At 45.1% G+C, this 23,878-nt stretch overlaps 2 protein-coding genes across 6 annotated transcripts; both read right to left on the bottom strand.

The window, feature by feature from the left end:
* Positions 1 to 1,397: 1,397 nt before the first annotated feature.
* LOC120650301 lies at positions 1,398 to 7,470 on the bottom strand. 5 transcript variants are annotated; one of them, XM_039927368.1, is made up of 13 exons: positions 7,110 to 7,470; positions 6,803 to 7,012; positions 6,412 to 6,496; positions 5,994 to 6,069; positions 5,252 to 5,428; positions 4,892 to 4,901; positions 4,265 to 4,374; positions 4,070 to 4,159; positions 3,901 to 3,981; positions 2,908 to 3,714; positions 2,352 to 2,507; positions 1,890 to 2,239; positions 1,398 to 1,795 (listed from the first exon to the last, which is right to left on the bottom strand). In XM_039927368.1, exons 1-11 carry the CDS (start codon positions 7,294 to 7,296, stop codon positions 2,415 to 2,417), a joined length of 1,926 nt encoding a protein of 641 aa, XP_039783302.1. In that variant the 5' UTR covers positions 7,297 to 7,470; the 3' UTR covers positions 1,398 to 1,795; positions 1,890 to 2,239; positions 2,352 to 2,414. The 5 variants fall into 5 exon arrangements, 4 of the variants coding, with proteins under 4 accessions (XP_039783302.1, XP_039783301.1, XP_039783303.1 ...); XM_039927367.1 differs by having other exon boundaries at positions 4,796 to 4,901; XR_005665560.1 differs by lacking the exon at positions 5,994 to 6,069 and having other exon boundaries at positions 4,796 to 4,901; positions 7,110 to 7,459.
* Positions 7,471 to 12,566: 5,096 nt separating this feature from the next.
* On the bottom strand, positions 12,567 to 21,888 carry LOC120648538 (WAT1-related protein At5g64700-like). The gene is made up of 8 exons (XM_039925289.1): positions 21,594 to 21,888; positions 21,385 to 21,447; positions 21,147 to 21,263; positions 20,804 to 21,053; positions 20,464 to 20,622; positions 20,091 to 20,117; positions 12,971 to 13,089; positions 12,567 to 12,876 (listed from the first exon to the last, which is right to left on the bottom strand). Exons 1-8 carry the CDS (start codon positions 21,776 to 21,778, stop codon positions 12,663 to 12,665), a joined length of 1,134 nt encoding a protein of 377 aa, XP_039781223.1. The 5' UTR covers positions 21,779 to 21,888; the 3' UTR covers positions 12,567 to 12,662.
* Between the last annotated feature and the right edge of the window lie 1,990 nt (positions 21,889 to 23,878).

Here is a 23,878-nt window from a genome sequence, read left to right on the forward strand (position 1 = left end):
GCTGCACGCTCCATTTCTTTTCTTTTCATTTTTACTATTGAGGTGATGACTGGAAGTTCTGCTCCAGCGACTATTTTGGGTTAGGAAACGCGACCTCCTTGGAGCTCCGCCATGGCACGGCAAGAACCGACCATGCCGGCACAGCAGGCAACACATGTGGGAACTCTACACTAGTTCCTTGGAGAAATCCAAGTGAAGTCCGCCCTCCCTTGGTTCATCGGGTCATGCTCGATCCTTCACTTTGCAGCCAGTTCGCTGGTGCTCAGCCAAAAGGTCAGAAGAAAGCAGCTACGGATCCGTCCACCAGGCACGTACCCAATACAAAGGCAGTGGCGGAGCTTGGTCAGAATTGCAAAACGGCCCAAGTCTAGTGCGACCAACAAGCACAAGGTTCCGGATTAATAAATAATTTTCTTATTACCAATTAAGTTGTGAAATTAAATACTACTTCTTGAACAACTTTTTTTTCCCCTAGCCGCGGGGGGCATTTGGGCATTCGGCCCTAATGAATCTCCGGCCCTGTAGAAGGGCGATTAGGAAATATAGAAAGCATTAACAGTTTGGGCTTTGTGGGGGCAATCTGAACTGGACTGACAGGCCCATGTAGTGCCAACAAATAAAAATGAAATTCCGGCCCGTCCGTAATCTTACCCAATCCAGCCTAAGAAGCCCATTGGTTGGAGACTTGAGTTGTTTGGGCTTCTCTGCGTTTTGTTTAGTCGCTAAGAGCGACACAGGCCCGTCAGGCGGCCGCCACCATACGTCCTGATCTTGCGCCACCGATGCGACCGGGTGAGCGAGAGCAGCTGCGACGATCAAGATTATATTCTATACTGCAAGATTGACCAAGACCAGTGGAAGCTGCGATGTCTGTCAGCAAAACCGATTTCTGATGAAAATCCTTGAACCCGTAGGACCTGTATCTGCTCAAGGTCAGTCAGCACCCGCGTCGCCTGGTGGTACACAACCTTTGCTTTTTTTCAGATTGATTCAGTTGTTCCTGATTATGAGAACAATGGAGATGGGTTGCTCAAACTTTTTTCAGACTCGTAGTGGAGTATAAATCGTCACGAAGTCAAAGATGAAGGAAGGGCAAAAGAAGAAGGCGAGGCTCTTTGAGCATCGTCAGGTGCGCTTAGCCTTCACGCAGGTGATATGCAGTCTTTCGGTGACTTTGATGACTTGCTTAAAACCAGCTAATTTTCAGACACATCGCGATGTTTGTGCAGCTCGCGGTTACCTGGAGACATGCAGGACTGCAGCTGCAGGTGTTCAGTCTCAAAATTACTTGGCCACTTGACGGGCACATTGTGGAATTGGGATGCAGCAGTCCATTTTTTCTTTTTCATGCAAGTCTTTGGCTCCTCCCCTGGTGTATAGTATTGAGATTTGCAGAATTACGCAATCAATTTCCCAGGAAAGTATTTTCCCCTTATCAAACGTGTTATTATTGTAGCATTAGAGATGACGTTTCCGGATATTCCGGATTAAGTAAACTTGATGTACTAAGAAAAACCACAGTTTTACGTTTGGATACATAACGCAGTCAGAGTACATTAGTAGGATCCATCGACGACAGATTCACAGTTCTTCCACGCGAGAGGCTGATGCGCCTATCGATGCTGATTCCCTGACCTCTGTTGTAGTCTGCTCTTGCTCTTCCGGGCAATTCTCTGCAGATTTCTTATGCCCATCTTTCTCTGTATCATCTCTGACATCGTAAGTCTTACTTTCCTTGATTTAACCCCACAGCATGGTGTAAAGACTTCCGACGAGTAAAATTCCACCCACGATGCTACCACCAAAACAAGTGTGCAAAAACAAAGTTTCAGCCGCAGATTTGAGATATTGCGATTCATCAGCTGGAAATGGGCAAGTATATGACTTACCTGCCGAGGTGATCAGTCTCTCCGAGGAAGAACAATGAGCAAAATATCTCACCCTGTTCGGATGGCTGGGCTGGCTGGAGCTGGTCATGCGAAAGCGAGGCCGCCGCAACAACGAGCTGAGCCACCAGTCGCCACGCCAGCCCCAGCCCCAGGCCCCAGCCATCCGAGGCACAAGCAAAAGTTTTTCGACTGAACATCCACTGCACACCAGTTACAGCAATAAAAATTGTTGAGCGTACAATTTCCATGGGTCTATCCATCCTCTGCCATTTGAACAAGCAATTTCAACTCATGCTGTAGCATGCAAAGACTGTCCCTCAAGCAACCAAAATGGCAAAATCTTTCAGAACCTATAATAGGTTAATAAAATGGCAAAATGTTAAGAAGAGTAAGGTCATAAGCAGAAACACACAGGTTTCTGACAAACTGTGTGATAAAAAATCTTTTGCAAAGGATATTTACCAGCAGCCACTCATAAACCAACAGTGATGATCCACAACTTCTTTCAGAGCAAAGTTTGAGCAATTATAAATATGAACTGTATCCTCCACCGAGAGGCACTCTTGGATAGAATACTGCTTGTAGCGAGAGGCTAGGGCAACATCTGAAGCCAATACTCTGGTAAGGAAAAATGATTAGTTTGATCACAATAAAGGACTCATGACTGAAAAATTAATACCAACTTTTATTCATAGCCAGTAGCAAAAACTAAATACTATCACCTGAAGCATCACATATGCAATTTATCACCTACCTCCAGAACCTTAAATTCAAGATGTCACTAATTTCCTATGAAAGTGATGCACTAACTGATAGTGGTAGTTTGCCGTACAAGTAGAAATGATAGGTTGTCTAACTTGGCTAAAATAGAATTGGACTGTTACAAGTAGCTAAAATAGAATTATTAAACGAATTAGCCATCAGATACTAGGTAGGACTTCTCTTAAAGTAAAGGCATTGGACTACTGGGTACAAAAAACTCCAAGGAATGTCAGATAATTCTAGGTGCAATCCTTACCGGAATACACACTATGTCACCTTGCGTGTTGGTTAGTACTGGAAGTGTACGTCTTGCAGCAGCAGGAATACATCTAAGGATCTGAAGAGCTTTCTGTGCTGACTGTTGCAAATATCTGTAGTGCTGTGGGGCATTATCCATTTGCATCTTGCCACTGGAAGCTTTTGGATCACTCAGGTTCTCTTCCATTGAACGGATGTTACAAACTTCAGCAAGGAACAGCCAGTCAGTATCAACCATGTGCCGGACTTCAAGACATCCATCCAGATTCACAGTACAAATCTTGGACATATATTCTTTATTTTCATGCAAACATATTTCATTCACATCTTCTGGAGCTTTCCATGTAATCAAGAATCTACTCATAAAGTGACATGTCTCGCCAGGACAAAGGCTCAAGACATTACAATCAGGAAATTTTGTTTCCTCCATATCATGTTCTTCATCTTTATGTTCTTTCGCAATAAATTTACTTTGTTCATCTGTTCGCAAGTAACGGAGCTTTTCTAATGTAAAATCATCTATTATGTTTAGATCCTTTGCTTTGTTCAGAATATCTATGGAAGATTTAGAATACACAAAAGGTATGTTGGACTGGTTCTGTATAAACTGATTAGATTGTAAAAGTCCTTCAAGGACTATCTGATCAATCTCGGGTACTGGAGGTGCCTGCTCTTCGTAGGAACACTTGTAGGAAATTTCAGCAGAAGATGACTCCATCCAGTCAACAGAACAACAAACGAGTACTTTTGAACCTTTAGACCTTGGAGCAGCACAAAGGTAACAGCCAGCTACAGTAAGGGCAGCCTGCATGAGAATCAAGCAATGCTTAATGAATTCTAAGCAACTACATAATGACTGATCATGTAAGCACATATGTTTTATCTTTCATATATCATGCACCAGCATACAGCGCCGCATAATGGCTGTCCTACTCATTTGATCATTTCTGAAGTTATCAGGACAACACTGAAACGCCAAAGTCAAACAAACCTTGCATGGAATGGTACGAATGTAATCCAGGAGCAGTCGAGCAGATCTACCACGAAGTGGCCTGTGCCTCTGTGAAACAAACTGCAAGGATAAAAGAGAATAATTGAAGAGTTTTCTCAAAAGCTCTTACTACCGATAATGGATGAAAGGTATCAAATTTAATACATACCTGCAAGATATATGCTAAATAATGTGAAAGACAAAGGTCGTCCATATTTAATGGATCAAGTATTTCCAGGTCAATAACAGCATATCCATACTGCAATACAGTAAACAATTTTTAAGGAGAACGTGTCAGCCTACAAAATACAATAATCACCCAAGACTAGGAGATTTCTCATCTAAGTAGAGAGCATAGGTGGACCTCCAATATTGACACAGACTTCTTTGCGATCATACTCCAGGTACCATCAACACATGTCCTTGCCAACCGGCATGAGCTTATCAGTTTATGAACTCCGGAGAGGAAGGTACCTGATTAAATTTTTGTGGACAACCAAATGTTTTTCATTATTCCTGGATACAAGATAAAACTCTACCAACAAGATGATACTAAAGGGAAAATGGACAATAAGCCAGTCTGTTGCCATAAATAGTATGGCACCTAATCACAACTAATCATCAGGGATATGAGGCAACAAGACCTTAGCTTGTGCAAAATGTAGTCATCTCAACCAAGTTGAGCAAATGTTTCAAATTTCTATGGACCACACATTTCATGTTATTATTTCAAAATATCGTTGATTATTAAATAAAAGAATGTGTGACTTTGACAAAAATATCCTTCTTGCGCGATATACCATTAAATCAAATAGTCAACAAATGGATTGTGGGAACGAAATAAAAGCACCACAAAAGTGAATCAAACAAGGCAGCTTTAAGTACAGCTGTAAACCTTCAGCAGATAAATTTCTCAAAGATGCCCGAATCCTGTTTCTAGCATACATCATACTATTATTTGTTGGATCTTCCACCCAGGATTGATTACTACCTTGACATATCTGTAAGAAATGACTGGCAATCAGGTTACTGCAACACAAAAAGATCCTTCTTAAACAGACTGACAGCAACAACCATTGGTGATAATCCTCAAAATTGTCCACAAGAAATGACTTATCATAAAAAAGGATGAATCCACATAGAAAAATAACCATTGTTTGTTCTAATTGAGAAATCGTTGAATGTTTGTAAGAAATGCAATTAAATAAAAAATAAGACAAGTGGCCAATCTCCAGAATCAGAAATCCTGATAAAATGTCTGCACAAAAAAAAAATCGGCAACATTTTCTTTTAAATTAGGCATCCACTGGTAACACATTTTAATTCCATATATATTGAGATTTAGGCTCACCTTATACATATCATCTTTAGAAAAATCAAGCATGGGCCGCACAAGAAGAACGCCATACCGTCGAAAGTTCTCTCCATCATATTTTACATTAGGCGCAAACAATTGAGACACAAAGGCTGTACCAGCAAGCCCTAAAATCCCACTATTACGAGATAGCCTGAGAACAAAGAGCTCAGCCTGCATTTATAAGACTGGACTCAGTGAGGCACAAACAAATACCTAAACATTATTGTACATCAGTACCGTGAAATCAAAATACACATCATGCAAGTACACAGTACATTCAAACACATCAATTTGACAGTTCAATGAAGTACTGTTACAGTATAAAAAGATAAGGCTATTCACCTTAAACCTAAAGCATTTCTTCCAGTTCCAGTTACTTACCTAAAACCTTCAAAAACTAGTGTAGTATACAACGGAACATGCTGTTTACTATTGGGAACTCATTCTTATTTTTAAAGAGTAAAATGCACGGATTTAGCAAACTTGCTATGGAGTGTCATGGACCTTTATCTACAGTTTCCAAGTTCATGGCCCTAGATGACACTCCACCACACATCCATTTCAATTTTCGGTAAACCAGAACTTTAAATTGGGGGTAGCTTCTCCATTAACATCAACAAGGTTATTTGCTACTGAGAACTGTTCTTAATTGTTGAATCACAATTATAAAATGGGGATAACTTCTGCATTAACACCAAAAGATAAATAATAATAATACAAATCAGCTTTAACAGACCTGGTCATCAGAGTGGTGTGCAATAAGCAAGACTCCTATTTGTTGCTTTATACAAATGTCCAATAATTTTTGGTACCTGAATTTATTAACACATGAAGCTCAACCAAGCTGAATATGTTCTCCATATGTGAATAAATTGACACAAATATTCCACAAAGGCCACGTTAGCAGCAGTTTGGTTGATGATATTTGAAGAAAGTACGAGTCTTTCATCCTTATGGGCATTAAGAAGGCAATTTTGTGGTAGAAGTTGTCAATAATGTCCTGACACAAGTTTCACATGCGTTGCAGATAATACAAGAACAAATTAAATATAAGAAAATTTTAACATTGAGCCACTAAATGCCATGTTTGCAACAAGTAAAATTATCCTGGTAGCGTCATGTTAGAGTGGAAAAGGAGCAGAGGAGATAAGCACCTCACTTCACGGGCCGCCTCTTGCACATGCCCTTGTTTTGGGCGACCATCTGGCCACTCACATCTAGCAATCTCACACTCAACCCCTGCAACAAAATCATAGAACCTCATAAACAGAACAAAGCCAGAGGTGCAAGTTGAGTTATGTGACAGCAACACTCAAATCCTCCAAGACAAACCATACCTAAAGATACTCGGCCAGGTTCAGCACCACAACCAGAGCGTGTGTGTGCAGATGCTAGAGATTTGGTCATTTCTTAATGAAGTAGAACATGGCGAGAAACCCCTAAACTCTAAAAATTGAGCGCAGGTGCTCGAGTACATGTAAAAGAGTATGCACCGAATATGAAACAGTAAACTTGACGAGATTAAGTACTGGTATATGAGATTACCCATGCCGCGCACGCGGTCACACACTAGCCGCGCCTCGTCGGCGCTCTCGGGGCGCAGCCCGTGGTCGACGACGACGCCCAGAAGCCCGTCCACGAACGCCGAGGCATCGGAGCCCTCCTCGCCGGCGGCCTTCCGCCCCGCTGCCTTCTTCCATGCCGCGGCGAGCACGCACAGCGCCATGGAGTCCGGGCCGCCGGAGACACCCACCGCTGCAAGCGACCAACGAGTTAACTGGAAGGACGAACGAACCCACCGGAACAAAAATGAGACTGGAACAGAAGAGGGAGGGGGGTAGGAGGGGCGAACCGATGCGGTGGTGCGGGCGGATGCCGGCGAGGGCCATGCGGCGGTCGAAGGAGGCGTGGTACGGGGCGAGTGACGAGGAGGGGGCGGAGGAGGAGGAGGAGGACGCGGAGCAGCGGAATAGGAGGCGGCGGCGAAGCCGGAGGCATGGGGAGGGCGAGGAGCGGAGGGAGAGGAGGAGCGGCGGCATGGCCGGAGTTGGGGCAGATAGGGACAACGGAAGCAGGGTTTAATGCTCCTGGAAAGGCAGGAGGAGCGGCGGCCGGCGAGCGCGGCGATGCAGTCCGCGACGCCGCCACCGCCGAGGTCCTGGAGGAAGAGAGCAGCGGCAGCCTGCACTGCAAATCCAATCCATAGCAACCCGTTATCCTCCTCCCCAAGGCCCAACGGTTAAGCCCAATACAACCAATTGAGCCCAAACCATAAACCTCAGGCCCTCAGGTGGCCGTACCAAATAGATTCTCAAAAAAAAGGTGGCCGTACCAAATTGTAATGCATGCAAAGTTGTTTTTGTTAAAAAAAATTAGAATGAGTGATCAATTTTTATAATTATAATTATTTATTGATTAATGCATGCAAAATTGTAATTTTTGTAATCGTGAGAGGGGCAATTGGGCTTTGTGAGGGAAACCGAACTGGACCGACGGGCCATTTCGTGACCCGTCCCGTGCGTCTTTTTTATTTTTATATTTTTCGAAAATATTTTTTACAGAAATATATTTTCAATTTCATAATTTACAGTTTTGTACCCCTACCGCCCGGCAGGGGGGCGGCAGGGCCTGCCGCCCCGCAGGAGGGCGTCAGGGAGCCTGCCGCCCCCCTGTCGGGCGGCAGACCCCCTGAGCCTGCCGCCCCCCCTGCCGCCCGGCAGGGGGGCGGCAGGCTCCCCAACACTGTATAAAGGCTTCTCTCCCCCCTCCCCCCTCATTTACTTCCCACGACATCGAGAGAGCGGGAAGGAGAGAGGAGGGGTGAGGGATGGAGTTGTAACGGCGAAGCCCTGTCGGATTTTGGATCGTAATCGCAGGTAATAAATATTTCTCAACTTTCTCGATCTAAATTATTTGTATGTTTAAATCTATAATTAGTGTATGCAGCATTAATGATATTTTAGTGATTTAGGTAATGTTTTTAATATAATTTAGGTAGAATTAAGATTAGTTTTAAGAAAAACCAATTAGGTTTACCAACCAATTTTGTGGTATTGATTAGTTGTTTAATACGAGAAAAAATTTCGAGAAATAGTCAGAAATTGTAGAAAATGCAAGAAAATGTTAGAAAAGTTTATGAAAATGTAAGATAAATTGTAGAAAATGCAGAAAAATTTAGAAAATGTTAGAAAAATATATTTATTAAAATATATTGTACAAAAACTGTAGGAAATGCAAGAAAATGTTAGAAAAGTTTATGAAAATTTAAGATAAATTGTAGAAAAATGCAGAAAAATTGTAGAAAAAGCAGAAAACATATATTTTTTTGTGTTAGGTATGGCCGAAGATACGCCAGCTCTACTTGACGGAGTCATAGACTCGTCGCACCGGTCCTTCCTTGCAGTGGTTCAGCGCGTGAAACTTAACGTGCTGCGTCCACGTCCACCAGCGGAGTTTGTTCCTGTTGACCCACGATGGGTGCCCAGGTGATATGTCGTCGGATTATGTTTCTAAGAATACGTTTGTTTCGTATACGTTTCGTACATAATGTACTTACCTTTGATCGTTCTATTTTTCAGGTTGAGTGAGGCTGGTCTTCTTACTATATGTCGTCTTGCTGAGAGTGGTTCAGTAAAGCTGGACAGGTCCCTACTGACGGCTCTGGTTGATAGATGGAGGCCTGAGACAAACACCTTCCACCTCCCTTGTGGGGAGATGACACCGACCCTTCAGGACGTTGCGATGCTGCTGGGTCTTCCTATCAGTGGGGATGCCGTAGGGCCTCGCGTCGTCCCGCCTACGTGGTTGGACGATCTAGAAGAGCGTTTTGCAAATATTGACATCGCGATTGATGTAGAAGAGCACCCAAAAGCAACAGGGCCTGCCAAGGCATGGATCCTGCAGTTCCAGGTACATACCTTGTTTTGTTACGATTAATGTTAGAGTTATACTTTTGACTAGTGCAGTTATGGTTTTATTTTATAATTGATCTCGTACTCATAAATGTTCATCTTTTCTATGCAGCCCGACAATTTGGCACATGATGCTGATGATGATAGCGTCACTCGATCCCTTGAGGCATACCTGTTGTGGTTGTTTGGATACATAATGTTCAACAACTCACACGGGGCCTATGTGGATAGGGTGCTTGTGCCTTACGCACAGGAGATTGCAGAGGCAGCTGTGGAGGAAATGCCTCAATACAGTTGGGGTTCAGCGGTACTTGCAGTCACGTACCGTGGCCTCTGCAAGGCATCGGTGCAAAATAAGCACAATGCAATTCTTACAGGATGTCCGATTCTGCTACAGCTTTGGTCGTACGAGAGGATAGCAATTGGTCGCCCGCTTGTCGACCACTCACCGTATGAGCTGGATATGTACGGTGACACCGAGGACGATAGGCCCACCATGGGGACTCTCTGGTATGCTCGTCATGTACGGAAATGACTGCTACTCGTACTATTCTGTTGGCAATTCTGTTGCTTTGTTTCACCCTCTTTGTATTTCTTATTTGTACATATTATTATTAATTTTGTGCAGAAGAGATGGGCCCACGTACAGTCTCGTCGGATCTATCCTGAATTTGTGGCTGAGTTTGATCGGTTGACACCTGAAGACGTCGTGTGGGAGCCCTACTCCGAGTTGGCTATAAACACTCGTGCACCGATCGGGATATCTTCGGTTTGCTTTCAGGACCAGGCCTTTTGGATGACAACTACAGCATTAGTGTACGATGTTTACATTGAGGCTCACTGCCCGGACAGAGTCAGGAGACAGTTCGGTCAAAGGCAGTTGTATCCTGTGCCGTCAGCATTGGATCGGGTCGAACGCCATGACCACAGGTAACAATTCATATACAATTTCAGTGACTATGCATTGTATAGTTAACTAATCATATTTGACTAAATTGTTTTCAATATTTAGTTTGTCGAGGACTGGGCAACCCTTCTCCAACATGTGGGTGACAAGGGTGCAGCCTTGGGTCGACGGCTGGGACCAGGCAGAGGAGAACGTGGCGCTTGCGACCCCTGCACACACGGAGGCTTCGTACAGGGCGTACATGAGCTGGTACCAGCCTCAGACTCGTTGCCGCTTGATATATGCTGACATGCAACCACAGCCGCATGTTGCGACAGCACAGGATGGCTACGCACGACATAGGGATGAGGCATTAGCTGGGGCGGTGAGTCAAAGTTATCATCGCTTTTCAAATACTTTGGATTACAGTGTTAATGTTTTTCTTTTTCTTGCTTGCAGTTTGAAATGTGCAGGTTGATGGACGTAGATGCCAGGGCGAATTTGATGAGGATTCGAGCGGGATCTATGATGGATAGGAATGAGCAAGAGTTGGCCTGAACCCGAGTTTCACAAAGAGCTCATTCCATGCTTGAAGCCTTTGGTAGCCGGACATCGTACGATGACTCGTACGGTTCGTCTCAAGCCTCGACCTCATTTCCTTGTGGTCCCACACAGCAGCAGCCTTCCCAAGCACCTTATTGGTCTCAGTAGCATTATCCAGGTACGTGAGGATACTTACTGACTTCCTACTTTGAAGCCAACAATTAATTCTCAGTCTATACAGGTGATGCACACCCACCTTATCAACCTCATGGAGGGACTCAGTTTAGTACCATGGCACCAGCTGCAGGGATGTCATTTCAACCAACACAGGCACCACCACGACCTTTCGGTAAACATATAGTCGATATCTTAATTTCAATTAATTGTGGTATGAAGTCTAATTCCTTTTGTATTGACATATAGGATCACAATAGTTATATGATGCGGGACCTTCTTCGTATTACCCTATGGCGACAGCAGAAGGAACGCAAGGTAAATACCTAATCCGTAGCCCGAATTTATCATGTTCTTCTTATTTATATGAATATTTTAAATAATTTGAACGGTTACAGGATCACACCACCAGCTTCCTGATATGGGTCATTCATCGTATCCACCACCAATAGGTACTTATGATGAATATGTACCCAAATATATGACTTATAAGACGATGATTAAGATATCTTAATTGCTACTGTATAGGGCCCACACAGGATACCTTTGAGGCGAACTTCGAAGATTGGAGTCGGTTATTTTCTACACCTAACCCGCAGGCCGATCCTACCTTCCAGACACATGTGCCCACCGGACGTCCAGGTAGAGACGTAGGGCCTCCAGAGCGACACACCTACTCTACAGACCATGTCCACGCTCAGCGTAAAAGAGGTCGACATGGCCGGGGTGGCCGGGGTGGTTAGGAGGTGCTACTAGTTGTTTCTGTATTTTTGTTATGGACATGTCATCATGTTATACTTATTTCGTTCTTATACATCACCTATTTCGTTCTCATTTGCGTATGTGTGTGAATTGATAGCTTATACTTTTCATATTCATATTCTTTACTAATGGTTTTTATTTGTATCCATATCTAAAACACATCTAATGGGTCACTGCAATTTTGCGGGGGAGCCTGCCGCCCCCCTGCCGGGCGGCAGCGCCGCCCTGCCGCCGCTCCACTGGGCGGCAGGGGGCCTGCCGCCCGGCAGGGGGCGGCAGGCTCCCGCCAAGAGCCTCCGCGCAAATAAATTTTTTTATTATTTACATATAAATCCTTGCCGCCCTCCTGCCGGGCGGCAGGCCCCCTGCCGCCCCCCTGGCGGGCGGTAGGGGTACAAAACTGTAAATTGTGAAATTGAAAATATATTTCTGTAAAAAATATTTTCGAAAAATATAAAAATAAAAAGACGCCCGTCCCGTCCGTAATCTTATCCCATCCAGATCCAGCCTATGAAACCCATTGGTTGGAGACTTTTGAGTTGTTTGGTCTTCTCTGCGTTCCGTTTGGTCGGCTAAGGCCCTCCATAGTGTTGGCCTTGAATGAAATTTCAAATGGAAAGAGAGTATCTGGGCTTCACTTGCAGAGTGATGTCACATCTAAGGAAAATAGAAGCGATGCATATATATAGGCATCGATGCCCAACGGTTAAACAAAGGAAAAAAAATGAAGATTCCTCGTCCTCTACTCTCCGTGAGAGCTCACTACTTCATTATTTATTTGCTTTTGCTTTTACTTGTACCGGGAGACCAAGTAGTGATGTCTCCAACTGTAGCAGAACAAGAGCAATGCCCACTTCGTACAATAAAGCTTTTTTAAGTTTAGGCATCACTACCACACTGTGGAGGGCCTAAGCTCCATCGTTCACACAATCCATTTGTTAACTATTTAATTTAATGGTATATCGTGCAAGAAAGATATTTTTGTCAGAGTCACACATTCTTTTAGTTAATAATCAACGATATTTTGAAATAATAACTTGAAATGTGCGGTCCATAGAAAAACCACAATTTTACATTTGAATAGCACAATGCAGTCAGAGTACATTAGTCGGATCCATCGACGACACATTCACAGTTCTTCGACACGCGAAGCAGACGCGCCTATCGATGATGATTCCCTGACCTCTGTTGCAGTCTGCTCTTGCTCTTCCGGGCAATTCTCTGCAGATTTCTCACGCCCATCTTTCTCTGTATCATCTCTGACATCGCAAGTCTTACTTTCCTTGATTTTACCCCACAGCATGGTGTAAAGACTTCCGACAAGTAAAATTCCACCCACGATGCTACCACCAAAACAAGTGTGCAAAAACAAAGTTTCAGCCGCGGATTTGAGATGTTGCAATTCGTAGGCTGGCAGTGGGTAAGCATATGAGTTACCTGCCGAGGTGAACGGTCTCTCCGAGGAAGAACGATGAGCAAAATATCGTGAACACGAAGCAGAGTGGGGTCCAGGCCGCGAAGAACATGGGGCCTCTCATCTCTATGCACCAAGTTTGTGTTGGGAAACGGGTAGGCTACGCTAGCATCACTACCGCATAAACCCAAGATACTTGCGAGTAGAAAATCATAGATCGTTACCACTAGACGCGCAGCGCAGCGGAAGAAGTCGCGCGTCGATGTAGAGGAAGTAGTCGATCACGTCCCACGAACCGAGCTCCTCGTACTTGATCCCAGCAGCCGATCAGCGCAGCAGTCGCAGCAGCGCCTCCACGGAGTCCACACGTACGGGGATGAAACGCCGGGCGTCGGTGTGCTAGCACCGCACGCACGGCAAGGGCGGCGGCCGAGAGAGGGAGGGGCGGCGGCTAGGGAGGTGGCGCGGTTCAGGTCATCGCCCCCCTAGCCCCTCCCTCATATATATAGGGCGTACTAATGGGCTTCTATCTCATAGGCCCATTAGTAACCCTAATCCCTCTTGGATCAATATCCACTTGGGCCTTTAAACCGTATTGTGATGATGGGCTCTTGGGCATATCACCAACAATCTCCCACCTGCACTAGAGCCTTTAGTCATCATGATTAACTCTTTAATCACTTTGGCATGACCATGCATTTTCAAATCCAACTATCTCGAGGGGCCCAGAGATATCTCTCCCGTTATCTAGGAGGGGCAAATTCCATCTTAATCCGCTCACATCCCATTCCATGTTTCATGACATACCTGTAAGCTGCTTTTGTAACTACCCAGTCACGGAGTAGCGTTTAGCAGCCCCAAGATGCACCACTACACACAGTGAGAAACAATGGCGATCTCAGGTCTAAGGATTCAGTAGGTATAACACTCAAAAACAACTGATGTCACATACAAAATAACAATCCCAACATTGTCTTGGCGTGGGTCAATCCAACACCATGTTCACCAACATGTGTCCACATCATTAATCCGATATCTCCATATCCATGATCCGTGAAACATGATCATCAATTAATGCATGTGCTAGTCTCAACGTCGTTGTTGTCCCACACAACGACATAAACTAGGGATAATTTAGAATCATATCATTTTCAACAAAGAGTTTCACGAACAAGTCACATACTTGATAATCAATGTAAAATAATCATCCATGGAACAAATAACAATTATTTATCATTACATAAACATACTCATGACACAAAATCTCCCACGCACACTAGAATCACTGATGTAAGTATCTAATACCCATAGATCTCATGTGCGCCTCATGCTTTGGTTGTGGGAGAGGCTTCGTCAACGGATCAGCAACGTTTGAATCCGTGTGCACCTTGCAAACCTTCACATCACCTCTCTCAACAAAGTTACGGATGAGGTGATACTTTCGCAGTATATGTCTGGACTTCTTAGTTGTTCTAGGCTCCTTTGCTAGTGCAACGGCACCACTATTATCACAATAGAGGTCCACTGGATTGGACGCACTAGGAACAACACCCAAGTCAGAAACAAACTTTCTGATCCAAACAGCTTCTTTTGCAGCTTCGGAAGCTGCAATATACTCGGCCTCTGTCGTCGAATCAGCCACCGTATCTTGCTTGGAACTCTTCCAGCTCACTGCCCCACCATTGAGGCAGAAAACAAAACCGGATTGCGATTTGGAGTCATCTTTGTCTGTTTGAAAACTAGCATCGGTGTAACCCTTTACAAGGAGCTCATCTTCGCCTCCAAATATTAGGAACATATCCTTAGTTCTTCTCAAGTACTTAAGGATACTCTTTACAATTGTCCAGTGAGGTTCACCAAAATCTGACTGATACCTGCTCGTAACACTTAGAGCAAAGGAAACATCTGGGCGCGTGCAAAGCATAGCATACATGATCGACCCTATGGTTGAAGCATAAGAAATCGTACTCATCCTCTTTTGCTCATCAGGTGTCGTAGCACACTGACTCTTGCTTAGAGTAATGCCATGTGACATTGGCAAGAAACCTTTCTTGGAATCTTGCATATTGAACCGATTCAATATCTTGTCAATGTACGTGTCTTGGCTCAATCCAATTAGCCTTTTTGATCTATCTCTATAGATCCTAATACCCAGAATATAAGCCGCCTCTCCTAAATCCTTCATCGAAAAACTCTTTTTCAATGAGGTTTTAACGGCTTCAAGCATTGGAATATCATTTCCGATCAGTAATATGTCATCCACATATAGGACCAGAAACACAAGTGCGCTCCCACTAGCCTTTTTGTAAACACAAGGCTCATCTTCATTCTTGATGAAGCCAAACCCTTTGACTACTTCATCAAAACGAATATTCCAACTCCGAGATGCTTGCTTCAATCTATAGATGGACCCCTGAAGCTTACATATTTTCCCAGCATTTTTAGGATCGACAAAACCTTCAGGCTGTGTCATATACACATCCCCACTTAGATGTCCATTAAGAAAAGCGGTTTTGACATCCATTTGCCATATCTCATAGTCATAATATGCGGCAATTGCAAGGAGAATCCGAACAGACTTTAGCATTGCGACGGGCGAAAAGGTTTCCTCATAGTCAACACCTTGAATTTGTCGGAAACCTTTCGCCACCAATCGTGCCTTATAGATGTGAACATTTCCATCCATGTCTAATTTTTTCTTAAAAATCCACTTACAGTCGACAGGTCTTACACTGTCAATCTGATCGACCAAGTTCCAAACTTGATTATCATGCATGGATTTTAACTCGGATTCCATGGCTTCAAGCCATTTGTCGGAGTCGGGTCCCAGCATTGCTTCTTTGTAGGTCAAGGGCTCATCATTTTCCATCAATAATACATGGCGCTCCTCCGTAATAAGGAGGTTGAGCTTGTCAGTAGCGCGACGTGCCCTTATAGACCTTCGTGGGGCTGGTGCCTCAACTACGGGTTGTGCAACATCTTGCACATCCCGTGGATCTTCAGTGGGTGCTGAAACAGTTTCGGGTGTTTCCTGAAATTCTTCAAGTTGCACCTTGCTCCCACTAAATCCTTTTGAGAGAAACTCCTTTTCTAAGAAAATACCATTGCGAGCGACAAACACTTTGCCTTCCGCCTTATTGTAAAAATAATATCCTTTGGTTTCCCTAGGATACCCCACAAAGAAACATTTGTCTGACTTTGGAGTGAGCTTATCTGACATCAAACGTTTGACATAAGCCTCACATCCCCAAACTTTGATAAAAGATAATCCGGGACGCTTCCCAGTCCATATTTCATATGGTGTCTTCTCAACAGACTTACTTGGAACCCTATTCAGTGTGAACGCAGCAGTTTCAAGAGCATAACCCCAAAATGACAATGGAAGATCAGCTTGGCTCGTCATGGACCTAACCATGTCCAACAAGGTTCGGTTCCTCCGTTCGGATACCCCATTCCATTGAGGCGTTCCGGGCGGAGTTAGCTGCGGAATAATTCCATATTGCTTCAAATGATCACCAAATTCAAGGCTCAAATATTCTCCTCCACGATCAGATCGCAGAAATTTAATTGTCTTACCTAATTGATTTTGTACTTCATTCTGAAATTCTTTGAACTTTTCAAACGATTCAGACTTGTGCCTCATTAAGTAGATATAGCCATATCTACTAAAGTCATCAGTGAAAGTAATGAAGTACTGAAAACCACCTCTGGCTATTGAGCTCATTGGTCCACATACATCGGTATGTACAAGTCCCAACAAGTCACTCGCCCTCTCACTCTGACCAGTGAAAGGCGCTTTGGTCATCTTTCCAAGCAAACAAGACTCACATGTGTCAAATGATTCAAAATCAAATGAGCTTAACAATCCATATTTATGGAGTTGTTCAATGCGCTTCTCATTTATATGACCTAAGCGACAATGCCAAATAAAAGTGGGATTCAAATCATTTGGTCTAAGCCTCTTAGTATTAATGTTACAGACAGATTTATCCTCAAGATCAAGAACATATAATCCATTCACCAATGGACAATGAGCATAAAAAATACCATTTCAAAAGATAGAACAACGTTTGTTCTCAATTACAATCTTAAAATCACCAACTTCTTCCAAACATGAAGAAGAAATAATGTTCTTGCTCAAAGCAGGAATGCAATAACAATTATTTAATTCCAAAACTAATCCGGAGGGTAGAGACAAGTGGTAGGTGCCGACCGCCAACACCGCAACCTTTGCGCCATTGCCGACCCGAATGTCCAACTCGCCTCTTGCAAATCTTCTAGTCTCACTTAGACCCTGCAACGATTTGCAAGTGTGAATCATCGATCCAGTATCAAATACCCATGATTTACTAGAAGATAATGCAATATTTATTTCTATAACATTTATACCTGAAGTGGAAGTCTCACTTCCCTTCTTCTTCTTCTTTTCTTCCAAGTACTTCTTGCAGTTCCTAGACCAATGTCCCTTTTCATGACAGTGGAAGCATTCATCTTCAGAAGTAGGGTCAGATTTGGCCTTAGGTGCTGGCTTTAGCTTAGAGCCTGAGGACTCACCACCGGAACTCTTTTCCTTGCCTTTACCTTTGGGATTAGGAGGCGTCCAACGCTTCCTCTTTTTGTTCCCCTTCTGAATCATCATCACATGATTGGGATTCTTCTTAATGCTCTCCTCTGCTGTTTTTAGCATCCCATGCTACTCACTCAATGTTTTATCCAAGCCATTCATCTGAAAGTTCATGATAAAAGGCTCATAGCTCGCCGGGAGCGACTGGAGAATAACATCAGTAGCCAAGTCTTGGTGAAGTTCAGAACCAAGTCTATCCAAAGTCTCAATGTAACCAATCATTTTGATCACATGAGGACTGACTGGGCTACCTTCTGCCAGCTTGCACGCAAACAAGGATTTTGAGATATTGAACCTCTCAGTCCTGGCTTGGTTCTGAAACATCCCACGCAGCCCCTCGATCATGGTATGAGCATCCGCATGCTCATACTGCTTCTGCAGATCAGGGGGACATGGTGGCGAGCATCAGACAGCTGACATCAAGTGAGTCATTGCAGTGCTTCTCATAAGCTCTGCGATCAGCAGCAGTTGCATTGTCAGGGAGATCATCAGGATATGGCTGCTCAAGAACATACTCCTTTTTCTCTTGCCTGAGAACAATTCTCAGGTTGCGGTACCAATCAATAAAGTTTGTTCCATTCAACTTTTCTTTCTCAAGAACAGAACGCAAATTGAAAGCGGAATTGTTACTGGCAGACATGATCTACAACATTAAAGTAAAGCAAGATTTCAGCACTAAGTTTATGTAAAGACTTTCATTAACTGATTTAACAAAAGACAACCTACTATATCAAAGTCATCTTCCCTCTAATGACATATAGTGGTTCAAGATCCATAATCACTAAAATTCTAGTGAGCTTTAGCATCACGGCTAGAAAAGTAGTGATACAGGTAAGTAACAAATTACTAATCACATCTCTATGCGACTCTTGTTTGTTGGGTGGCATCCAATGCCCCGGCCCCAACCCTATGCCTTAAAGCCCAAAACTGTTTTGATAGCTTTGCTGAGTAAACCAATACTATGCTTGTGAATGTCTGACATCCACCCTATACAAAAGTGATAGCTGAGGGTACTCTACTTTGGTAAACCTACCACACAACGATCAAAATTTATAGGTGCAGCTATTGGTAAAAGGCATCAAAAACTCAACCTTTTCTGAGGGAAGCTATTCTATCATGATTAAAGCATCCACCATATGTAAAAGCATGAAAGAATAGTATGACAGGAAAATAAACATCACAAGCATATAATCATATTATATTGTGAATAGTATGGCCTCTTGCATCACAATGGGCACCATCGCCATGGCTCCAAGGTGACCTCCATTGCCATCCGTCCTGTCTTGTGGTGATCATCATCGCCATCATGATTGAAGCCTCCATGAAAAGATACTAAGCTACTACATCTAATAGCTAGTGAAATAATTACATGAGGATTCAAACATCACAAGTCGACACGCAGGTCGTTATACAATAATGGTGCAACCTCAACCCGGTTGTGTTAACTTGCGACACGCAGGCCGCACAAATCATCACATACATCATCACATGACATTGAGGCCATACCATTCACATCACACCCTGCAAAAATAAGTTAGGCGTACGACGTGTTCTACCAAAGTAGCGCTTGAGAAGCCGCTACAGCGAGAAAGCAACGGCGGTGAAAATCTCATCTATGGAATCCCTATGAAAATCTCATCAGAGTGATCGCATCACCTCAAATCCGAGCCATTCATAATGCCTCAATTTTCACTAGGTCAATCACCTTGACCGTGCAAACTTTGCACTTGAGAAGACTGCATCTACACATGACCTTGATCTGTTGGTTCAATCTGCTGACTATGCACACAGTTAGTCCCGATGGTGATTCCAGCCGGTAGGGACATGTCGTATGCATAACAGAGAAAGAACACAAACTAATCTTTTGTCATATGCCGCGCAATCAACTCGCTCCAGTTTTAACCCCTTATGACCAATTGATCTAATCAAACCGTGCAAAAGTAATAGATCCAATCTACTACAACAACATATCACCTATATGCAAAAGATCCAGACCAAAAACTACGCAAGATGGCTCTGGTACCACTGTAGGGAAACGGGTAGGCTACGCTAGCATCACTACCGCATAAACCCAAGATACTTGCGAGTAGAAGATCATAGATCGTTACCACTAGACGCGCAGCGCAGCGGAAGAAGTCGCGCGTCGATGTAGAGGAAGTAGTCGATCACGTCCCACGAACCGAGCTCCTCGTACTTGATCCCAGCAGCCGATCAGCGCAGCAGTCGCAGCAGCGTCTCCACGGAGTCCACACGTACGGGGATGAAACGCCAGGCGTCGGTGTGCTAGCACCGCACGCACGGCAAGGGCGGCGGCCGAGAGAGAGGGAGGGGCGGCGGCTAGGGAGGTGGCGCGGCTCAGGTCATCGCCCCCTAGCCCCTCCCTCATATATATAGGGCGTACTAATGGGCTTCTATCTCATAGGCCCATTAGTAACCATAATCCCTCTTGGATCAATATCCACTTGGGCCTTTAAACCGTATTGTGATGATGGGCTCTTGCGCATATCACCAACAGTTTGCAGGTAGTAGGCTGTCACCATGAAACCCTGAGGTAAACAGGTTTTTTAGTAATCATGTGCGTGCGGTCAAACTCCGGAAACTTTGGTTGTTAGTATACAAACTACGAGTAACCATCAAGGTTTGTCAGATAAAAGCTAGTAGTATCAATTGATCTATCAGGAAAAACACTTTAAAATTATTAATCCATTGTCAGTAAAATTCAATAATAAATGTTAAAAAAAATAGTCACAGGCATGTGCGTGAAAGATGGCGTGAACAATAATAAATGTACAGAAGTGGTAAGAGGACGACTGGAAGAATTATTTTTAATAAAGCAAAAAAAACTGAAGATATATTGAAAGAGAAGAGAAGAAAACAGAGGACAGAACTTGCCGAGTATAAAACGGCGAGCGAGCCGACGTCAAGCCGGAGTTTCCATTTGGAGAAGTCCCGCTCGGCGACCACCGCGACAACCAAGCACTGCGCCGTGCTGAACAGGCACTGAGCCACAGTCACGACCATCTTATCTGGATACTCCTTCAGAACCGCAGCCTGCACACAGTCAACAGACAAGAACCGCCCAGAGTTCAGCAATTGCAACAGGATGCAGACAGGCAGGAAAGAGCAGCTCAGGATTATTGAAGAACGCACAATGCACAATGGCTCTCGGTTTGAAAAAAAAGGAAAATACGCAAGATCGACACGGGTGACGAGGAAGTGTGTGCGCACGTACCTGTAGAACTATCCACAGAGCCCAGCAGATGTTGGCGACGACCATGAGGAATGTCCACCTGATCCATACACCCCTGGGGACAGCTGCTTTGGAGCCTGGTGAGTTGTGAGAGGCGAAGGCACGGTGATGGTTGACGGGGCTTATGGCCGGCCCGGCGTAGAAGGCGATGGCGAAGACTCCGGCGAGGCAGAGCGCTACGCCGGCGAGCTTGGCGATGCCCGACCGGCTCCTCAGATTCACATCTTCCATCCTGCTTGAATCCAACACTATGAACTCGCAGGACGCAGGTAGGGATATCATGGCACGCTAACGATGACACAAGGTTGTAGTAGCGTAATACAACCTCAGTAGCACCGCCAGGAAGAAGGTGACCGCGGGCATGGAGCTGTCGGCTGCAGATGCCACGGTTGCAGAGGTGAACCTGAGGCTTACATGGTACAGGTTCACGCCAAGCGTAATCCTGAAAAACAATTAATTACCGCATGCAGGTAAATTAAAACTGCCAGGTGCTGAATTCTCTTGTTTCGCCTTGCAGATCAAGAAACAAGAATATAATACCGTCGATCGGTTTCTTATCTTACCCGATTAAGGCGCAAAAGAAGAGGTTGAAGAGCACCCGGGGTGACACGGATCGTGCATTTTTCCTGCAGAATAGAGACAAGGGAACGTCACTAGCTCTTTCATAAAGTGATCAGCAGATACATGATCGGTGCCCATCCGTCATCGTACAAAGTTGCTAATTACTTTAGGAGGTTATTAGTAAGTAGTTGCTGTTGATTGGAATCAATACCTGCGTAGAAGAGCGATAGGCAGCAGGAGGAGGGAGCCAGCTGCCTGGCGGTAGAAGATGAAGACGTAGGTGTTCATCCCCTGGTCGAAGGCCGCCTTGGAGACCACGAACATGCCGGTGTAGATGAGCTGTATGGCGACGGCGACGCAGTAAGGCTTCATGCTCGTGCCTGCGGCGGCTTCCATCTCCAGCTCCAGCAAGCGAGACCCAGAGTTGTGCAGTGTGTGCGAGTGAGTGAGTGAGAGATAAAGTCTCGAAGAAAATCAGGGAGGCCGTTGTAATTAATTACTGCATTATTCCTGGAACATTAGTCGCCTTTAATTTGTGTCCATCGCCTGTGGAATCTGATTCAGGCGGCCATTGTCGCCGTCCGTTCTCTCCTTGGCCTGTCTGAGTCTGACCAGTTATAGACAGCTTTGCACGTGAGAGCTAGATAGCTGAACCCAATCACCCATCGATTACTGTTTGTGTTCAACCTCTAACTAGCTACAGTACTAGCAAGTCGGGCCGTGTACAGCATCCCCCGTTGTTGCCATCCCTACATACCGCCCTGGTAGCGTCTCCGTCAACACTTGCAACGGCTGGCTCGCGTCGTCGTCGTTCGCGTGCTCGCTGCTACTACACAAGACACTCTTGCTCTCGCGTTCGTTCGTTCGCTGCTCGCGTCGTCGTCTCCAGCGAAGCAAGGTACAGTCACAGTCACACGGAACGCGGATCGTAGCTGCGATCCCCGTTCCCGGAAATTCCGATCCGGATAGCGGATCTGGGACGGCGCGGATCGGACGACGGAACGTGCCTGGGACGCCGTTCCAGCCAAACTGGATCGAGAGGAGGATGGCGCAGCGCCGCCGCCACCGGAACATCGGCTGGCAGCGCCGCCGGCGGCCATGACCGCTCCAATTCGCCACACTCGTCCGCCGCCGGACCAATCTAACACCACCATGATGATCCCCTCGTCGAGACGAACCCGTTTTGCCGGTCTTCGTCAACCCTACTTCGCCGGACACCGCCGCCCATGGAGCTGCCGCCGGCCATCTCGTCTCCGCCCAAATTCCGGCCAGCACAGGGCCCCTCCGATGCCAGTGAGAGCCTCCCCGAGTCCCCCTCCGCCTCCTCTCCGTTTTCCTCCTCTATCCGGAGCTTCCTATGGGCCAGAACGCCGGCGAGCAGGAAGGCCAGGACGGCAGGACAACGGTCGGCCATGGCTAATATCTTGAAGTTCTTACATTAAGACCCCTAAAGCATCCCATATTTCTTTAGTTAGTTCATGTGCTTGTCAGTTTTATCAATAACCCCCTTGAAATTAATCCAGCTATGTACTGGGTCATCGTCCCAATTATTTAGGGATCGTGATCCCATTCTCGAACAAAACGTTCTGAAGAGGTATACCCCCTACGAACCGGAAAAAAATTGTCGATCCACATCCTACGTACCACGTTTCTCGTACCAACGTACCAGGAACTTTTGTGACTGTGGATGCGGGCGTGCAGTGCAGGATTATTATCTACTTGTCGAAACCATCGGATCATGAGCGTCGCTACATTTGGATGGGTTTCGATCAGACATGCACGCCCAGGTTGCCAGAGGCGAAATGCCAACGGGAGTTGGATTGGATCCCCCCCTGTGTGCGCGGGGCTGCGTCACTCACATGTATTTGTACACGGATCATCTGGAGGCCCGTCTGCTTTCGCACGTCCTGCTAGAAATCGATCAGACAGCCCAGTTGTTGCTGTGTTGTCGGGTTCAGTTCGCTCTCCTCCGGCCCCCTGTTGTTGTGTTGTCGGGTTCAGTTCACTCACCCCTGCCTACTACACTGCTGCCTGCCTTGGTCTCATTCAAGAAGGACGAGATAGGAAAAAGAAAAAGTATAGTACTGTACACCGTACCGTTGATAGAGACCAGGGACAAACTTTGAGCAGACTCGGAGACAATCGTGTGGTAATTTGGGCAAAATAAACTCTTTCGTTTTGGAATAAAGCCTCTTTCTTCCCCCAGGTGCCGGCCCTTTTTACAGATCACAACGGCAGGCAAGATGTCTTGTGAATGGACGAAAAAATGTGCACAAACCGTACACTGTACATGCTGAGACGCATTCGCATTCCCTCTTGATTATCCATCCAATGATGCAGTGCACGTACATGGCGTGCAAATTAAAGTACTAAACTAGACAAAACCCAGAGGACAAGAGGGCATCAAATCATGCATGCACGTTAGGATCCGAGGCCAGTGCGAGAGGACGAAAAAGGAGAATCGGTTTCATCCTCAGGCTTCACATCGCAAGCACT

The sequence above is a fragment of the Panicum virgatum genome, chromosome 9K (genome assembly GCF_016808335.1).
Source record: "Panicum virgatum strain AP13 chromosome 9K, P.virgatum_v5, whole genome shotgun sequence".
NCBI classification, from domain to species: Eukaryota; Viridiplantae; Streptophyta; class Magnoliopsida; order Poales; family Poaceae; genus Panicum; species Panicum virgatum.

Bases quoted from the DNA above. Each gene is read 5' to 3' on its own strand.
- LOC120650301 (XM_039927367.1), bottom strand. From the start codon at position 7,296: ATGCCGCCGCTCCTCCTCTCCCTCCGCTCCTCGCCCTCCCCATGCCTC. The intron at 4,375-4,795 runs GTTTACAGCTGT...AAATTTAATCAG, and splicing joins GAGAAATTTATCTGCTGAAG to GTACCTTCCTCTCCGGAGTT. The intron at 3,715-3,900 runs GTTTGTTTGACT...ATTCTCATGCAG, and splicing joins TTCGTACCATTCCATGCAAG to GCTGCCCTTACTGTAGCTGG.
- LOC120648538 (XM_039925289.1), bottom strand. From the start codon at position 21,778: ATGGAAGCCGCCGCAGGCACGAGCATGAAGCCTTACTGCGTCGCCGTC. The intron at 20,118-20,463 runs GCAAGTTCTGTC...TGTTTACCTCAG, and splicing joins CGCTCGCCGTTTTATACTCG to GGTTTCATGGTGACAGCCTA. The intron at 12,877-12,970 runs GTAACTCATATG...TTTTGGTGGTAG, and splicing joins GAGACCGTTCACCTCGGCAG to CATCGTGGGTGGAATTTTAC.